This window comes from Papaver somniferum, chromosome 1 (assembly GCF_003573695.1).
Source record: "Papaver somniferum cultivar HN1 chromosome 1, ASM357369v1, whole genome shotgun sequence".
Taxonomy (NCBI): domain Eukaryota; kingdom Viridiplantae; phylum Streptophyta; class Magnoliopsida; order Ranunculales; family Papaveraceae; genus Papaver; species Papaver somniferum.
In genome coordinates, this window is record NC_039358.1 from 32,006,333 (window position 1) to 32,012,965 (window position 6,633).

Below are 6,633 nucleotides of genomic sequence, written 5' to 3' on the forward strand. Positions count from 1 at the left end.
AATATAATGATGATTCTTTAGGTGTATGAAGCTGTAACAGGATTGAGAGTTAATTTGGAGAAAAACACTGTAATTAGTATTGGAGCTGAGCATAAAGTGCAGGAGATTGCAAAAACCCTAAACTGCAAGATTGAGACATTACCTCTGAAGTACTTAGGTATGCCCCTTGGAGCTACAGTGAAACAAACAAGTATATGGGAGGTAGAAGAATTGTTCTCATTAACAGTGCTCTAGCCAGCTTTCCTGTTTATTTTATGTCACTACTACAGATGCCAGCAAGTAGAGAAACAAATGTCTAAACTCATGAGAGACTTTGTTTGGGGATCCACAAGAGAACAGAAAAAAAATTGCTAGATCGCATGGGATAGATGTTGCTTGCCTAAGGATTTGGGAGGAATAGGCTTACGAAATCTGAAGTCAACAAATATAGTACTGCTGGCAAAGTGGAGCTGGAGATACACCCATGAAAAACACAGTTTGTGGAGGAAGATACTTCTACAAAGAACAAAATCCGATGTGAATGATATATGGCCTAAAGAATGCACCTCTACTCATGGGAGGGGTTTCTGGAGAGGAATTAAAAATTCCAAAGGAGTGGTCCAATGGAACTCAAAGTTCTCAATAGGCGAAGGAAAAAATGTGAAATTTTGGCAGGATGCTTGGAAGAGTGTTATCCCTTTCAAAGACACCCACAAGAAAGCTTACAACGCTACAAATAGGAAAAATGCCAAAGTAGCAGACTTGATCCAGAATGGATCTTGGTCAATTCAGTTAAGAGAGAACTCATCTGCAGAAGTACTTGCAGAACTAAATGACATACACATCATAATTGGTGCAACCCCAATTCTAAATGACAATGAAGACATTTTCAGTTTTAATACCGCTGGTGGCTATACTTCTAAGGAGGGATACAAATGGAAGATGAACAATCTCCAAGCTGGCAGCACATCCTCTTCCTTCAAGCATGTATGTACATCCCTCCAAAAGATCAACTCTTTATCTGGTTTTCTATCAACAATGAAATTCCTACAATCGACAACCTTCTTAAGAGAGGAAGTCATATCAACAATACAATGTGCAGCCTGTGCAGTGGAGAAATTGAAATTGTTGATCATCTCCTTTTAAAATGCTGTTTCTCAAAAGAAATATGGAGATATTTCAGTTCAAGGATGGATGTTGGTTGGGTTCACAAAGACAACATAAAATCTAGTTTGAAGAATGGAGATCAACTCAGCACAAGACTATGGTTGGACGATGCTTCCTTTTGCCAAATCTTGGGTTATCTGACTTGAGAGGAATCAAAGAACAATGGCAAATAAGAGATCCAGACATTATGATTGAATTATCATAGAGGTTAAGAGAATAGTTTTTCGATGGGGGTCAATTAGAAATTGGTTTAGATTGATTACGTTTACTGAGCTCGTTTCCAACTGGGAAGCTTCAGTTGATAGAAATATCTGATTGGCCTGAGTTATGATAACTCTTGTACTGGGCTTCTTGCCTTTTTTTTCTTTTCTATTAATATAAAAATTTACCCCTTTGCTTCAAAAATAAAATAAAAAAAGCAAAATATTTTTTCGTTCCATCTGGAGTTGACTTTTATTTCTGGTACCAAAAGCATTAATCTACCCGATTTAATTATGAAGTAAAAGGATTTTAGTTCCCAGAAAGTTTATTTCCAAATGTTGATTCTTAAAAAATCGCCAAGCTAATTTCTGACGGTTAGACCTAATAAAGTCCAGAAATGATTGTTCATTGTGTATCCAAAAGAGACTATATAAATTTTTTAGTCCTACATCGGGGGTGTTCATCTTCTTAAGTTGTATTAGTCCATTATATAAACAAATTCTCTACTTTTGTAAAATCTAAAAGAAAAAAGATTTCTCTATATTTTAGAAAGGAAAAATATTTTTCTATTGTTTTTCTTAAGCGTTTACGTTTTTCCTTAAGGGTTTTTCGAGTTTCCAAGTTCAAGTTGAGCATCTACTACATATGCTAGTAGTAGGTGTAATATGATGTTTTATCCTGGAGGCATCCGTCCTGTGAGGGCTATAACATTACTTTTTGGATGTAGCTGGGCGCTAATGTCTTAAGGACAACGTGTTGAACACGCGACTCACTCTGTTTTCCAAAGTTTTACCATGTTGTTGTTACGAAGACCCGGAGAACTCTTCCGTTTCGTTAAATCGATCACTTCCATTATAAATAAGCTAAGTATCAATAACTTTTATTTATTTAAGTTTTCATTATTTTCGATTATTGCATCCAACATGTAACACATTGTCAATCTATCGTGAAAAATTATTTAAACACCAATCAATAACAAATATCATCTCATGAACTTCAAAACTCTAATTCCAAGAGTAGCGCGAAACACCGTCATTTCATAGCAAATCCGGCCCCGTAACAAAGAAGCAATGTAATCACAAGCGATATTAAAGTTACTTTTGTAGGCATTCTTCCTCCATCTTTTCTCAACACCATAGCTTCATAAATAGGCAAACAATTCACCAACACAAATCCACTTAAAAACAATTGAACGAACAATTCTTCCAAATTTCCATCCATAAATATCACCTTCGCAATACCAAAGCTAAATGAGACTAAATTGACCAATGCAAATGTTGATAAAGCCACGAAAAATGGCGATTCTACTCCAAAGTCGAATATCTCTTGGTCATATCTTTTTTGTTGTTCATTATCTATTACTTTGCTTGTAATATTGAAGTTTGGAGTTGAGATACCAATCCGGCTAAGTATGAATTCTATAAATGAAAAACTGTAACACGTCACTCCCCGAATCAACCACATTCTTTGTTCGTTCCACCATTTTTTGAAAGTTATTCCATATACGTAATAGCTCTCAATAAAATCTTGAATGTATGTTGCTGAAAAGAGGTATGCATATGGATAAAACCATTGATCAGAGACCTGCATTCAACATACATATTAACAATCCATTACAGCTAGTAATGCTAAATGAAACCAAATTTTAGAGAGATGGAGATACCTTGGGAAACAAATATATGTCGTGTATAAGGCAAAGCTGCGGAAGAAGACCATATATGATATTAGGGATAGCCAATACAGGCCAGAAGGCACCAAAACTATAAGCCATGCCCATAAGTAGAGAATGGTTTTTTGTACCAAATGTTAATGGGCAATACTTTGAGAATCCAACCTCAATCAATCCAACCGACCACCGTTGCACTTGAACTAATGAATCGTTTAAGCTGATTGGGAAATCTCCAAGAAATGCAGGAATTGTTGGATTGCAAAATACTGATCGCCATCCTTCGCATAGCATACGATAGCCTGTAAAAAAATCTTCAACCATGGATCCATATCTGAAACCCAAAGTTAATCCCCATTGAGTTCCATGTTCATAGTTGCAATCTGCAACTTTATCAGCTGCTTCCAAAATTAGTTTTGAACTTATTGTTTTTCTATTCGCCAATAAATCACTTTCATCATCACTGTTGAATCCGGGGAATATGTTTACTTTTGATTGAAATGGACCGCCGTAAAATGCTTTTCGGTTTATAAAGGGACCTGTGCCAACATAATTCATAATACCAATTCCATCGAACCCTTCAGCATATATTATAAATGGCCTTGTGAGCTCGTTGTTGTAAATGTCAGTTGGATTGATCCCTTTGTATCGTTGAGGAAATTGAACAAAAGCAACCTTTGAACCTTGAACTGGGTCCAGTAGATGGCAAAGTGCTAGACGTGGAGCTTGAGGATTATTACAGTACATGTCACAGTCAAGGCTGAGAACTATCGGTGCGCTGCTCATTACCGCTGATACACGTATCTTCATTAAATTTATCAAGAGATAACATCAGCCAAAATATATATATATATAATATATACTAAAAGTTGTTGTTACTAACATATATAGTTTCATTTTTCTTACCAACGCATTCAGTGCACCCGCCTTGAAATTGTGGTGAAAATGCTTACTTTTTTCCCGAGAAAGGTAGATTAAGTTAGGTAGGGGTATCCCTGAGACATCAATGTCCTTGAGGCTTTCCATGAGCACCTAATGAAAACTTCATTACATTAGATTACAGCAATGGAGTGATAACTATACAATATTTTACAAGGTGAGAAATACCTGAATGACGGTAGGATGATGTTGGCGTGTAAATCCATTGACTTTCCATTTATTGAAAACATGACGCTCTTCTTCATTATCAATCAAATCATCATCTACGAATCCTTGTTCCATTACATGCTCTACTTTCCTAACCATTTCCTCGTATAATGTCTACAAAGAAAATAAATGATGACCGAATTTAAACTACTCGAAAAATGAAAACGTTCCCTTAAAATCTCATAAACATATATGGTAAATATGGTTAGAACAGAAGTTAGCCAGAAGTTGTTTAGGAATTAATGCAAGAACAACTGTTTTTACCAATTTAGCTAGGCTCATCATGAGGTATAAGTATAACGCCAGGCAGGCTCATCATGAGGTATAAGTATAACTACAGTAACTTGAGTACTTGGCTCTAAATCAGTACCACCAACATGGACCAAACATATATGGACCAGTTGGACGTCATATAAAGTTTCAAGTATGAGAGCTGGGCTCATGGCCAGGTAAACAGTGGAATACTTTGTTTTGAAAATTAAACAGTGGAAAATTTGTCATCCGCATGTTGACGATGATCCATGGGTGGAGGAAAAATCCTCACCTCGTATAAATTGCGCCGTTTGGTACTACTAGATTACTCACATAGTCAAATGTCCAATTGGCTCAACTCAGCGTTTCAAAAAAAATTATATAAAATTTACCCACCCCAGTAGTGTAAAGGGCACTTCTTGAACAACTAGCAAATGGGATCATCTATATATGCTCAGTAAATATTTAAACATGATTGTAGTGGAGCTCGAATAACCCCTGATTCTGATTATCTGCTTGCTAAATCAGCAGGGAGGAAAAAGTTTCACATCCGCACAAAAAAAAAAGAAAAATTAATTGAAAGCAAGAATTTGATGCTGTCAAACTATGTCCAGTCAAAATTTGACGTAAGAAAAGTAAAAAAAGAATAGGGGAGGAGAGATTACCTTCAAATTTAGAAACTCCTCTTGAAAAATACACGACTTAATCTGTTGATAATCAGCATCAGAAGAATCATGCTGGTTGAAAACCACTTTAGGACATCTCCTCCTGAGATTATGCTTCCTACAAAACGGTAACCAGTATTTGGCAAACTTTGCTCCATGCATCAACGCAAAAAGAGTCATTTGAGACCCTCCATCATCAGAAACAAACACAGATATCTTATCCGAAGGGTAGTCGAATGCTAATACAGATAAAGCTGTATTCACAACTTCCATCGGAGGTTCTTTGTATGGATCGGCGGTACATATAAATACATCCAGCGCTGGAAGATCCTCTTCCTTTACAAGTTTGGATAGATTCTCTGGGTAAACTTTTCTACGAATAGGACACCATCGGAAAGCTTGAGATATAACCCACATGAAAGTTAGTACTAAATCAGCGATTAACAGTAAGATTGATGGCAATAAATGATTTGAATGGAATATGAGACTAGTAAGATGATGATAAAATATAGCCATGATTCCACATGCATAGATTAACATGAATACACGATTTGGTTTTGTTCTTCGAGGAACTTCATAAGTATTCAGATGATAAACAGAGCTTTTCTCTCCTTTGTTTTTCATTCTCACTCGCTCGCTCTGTTCCTCTCCTCTGTTTCTTATCTACTTCACACGCTCTATCGATGGTACTTATCTATTTAGATTGTGGCCTGTGGGGGCATATGGACAAAGAAATGAACGACGTCATATATTATTTGTCTTTATGTGCACCTGATCAAACCGAGGTCCTATTTTTACCGTGAGCGAATAGCTTTGGGCAACATAGATACTGATTTTCGCAACCAATTTCTACTTTTTAACCTACTACTATTTTCGTTTCTGATAAAAATGTTATTTTTACTTTTTTATTTTAGCCTAAAAATAGGCCAAAAAAGGGAAAGAAACACTTTTTCAGAAACAGAGGAAGTATTACTTATAATAATTCTTTTTTAACTCGTCTTCCTTATGTGGGGTTGAGGGTTCGACCCTCATAAAAACTTGCATATCACCCCCCTTTGTGAGAGGAGGTGATTCAAGTTAATTAGGGGCCTTTGGGTGAGTTGGATGGCAATGGTTGGGTTGGCCCAAGGGGCGGGGCCCAGCTCTATATATAAAAAAGAAAGACAAAGCCGTAATGGCAATTCCTATGACAATCAACAAACTTATTATTTTATTAAGCCACTTGGATATACAAACTGCATTTTTCAGTATGGGAAACAAGGTAAAATGAACAAATCTGATATTTTAGGGTCCCACAAGTGATTTTATTAATATAAACTACTAAGAGTTGGGTCCCACTAATGATTTTATTTATATAAACTAATAAGAGTTGGGTCCACAGATTATTTAACTATTAAAATAAATAATAAAAATAAACATGAATATAAGAACCTGGTTTTGGAGAGAGAAAAGCATGGGGCATTTTTGCTTCAAACGCTGGCATTTTTCCTTCCAACTCCAGCGTTCTTCCTTCCAACGCCCGGCCTTCCATCGCACGCGCATTACATGTTCCACCTC

General features: G+C 36.3%; 1 protein-coding gene across 1 annotated transcript; it reads right to left on the bottom strand.

The window, feature by feature from the left end:
- Window positions 1-2,215: 2,215 nt before the first annotated feature.
- LOC113282512 (cellulose synthase-like protein G2) lies at window positions 2,216-5,745 on the bottom strand. Its single transcript, XM_026531535.1, has 5 exons — window positions 5,077-5,745; window positions 4,121-4,273; window positions 3,920-4,045; window positions 3,011-3,817; window positions 2,216-2,931 (listed from the first exon to the last, which is right to left on the bottom strand). Exons 1-5 carry the CDS (start codon window positions 5,698-5,700, stop codon window positions 2,380-2,382), a joined length of 2,262 nt encoding a protein of 753 aa, XP_026387320.1. The 5' UTR covers window positions 5,701-5,745; the 3' UTR covers window positions 2,216-2,379.
- Between the last annotated feature and the right edge of the window lie 888 nt (window positions 5,746-6,633).

Coding starts and splice junctions, on each gene's coding strand:
- LOC113282512 (XM_026531535.1), bottom strand. CDS start 5,700: ATGAAAAACAAAGGAGAGAAAAGCTCTGTTTATCATCTGAATACTTAT. Junction 4,274..5,076: donor AGGAGTTTCTAAATTTGAAG/GTAATCTCTCCT, acceptor TTTTCTTTGTAG/ACATTATACGAGGAAATGGT. Junction 2,932..3,010: donor ACATATATTTGTTTCCCAAG/GTATCTCCATCT, acceptor TGTTGAATGCAG/GTCTCTGATCAATGGTTTTA.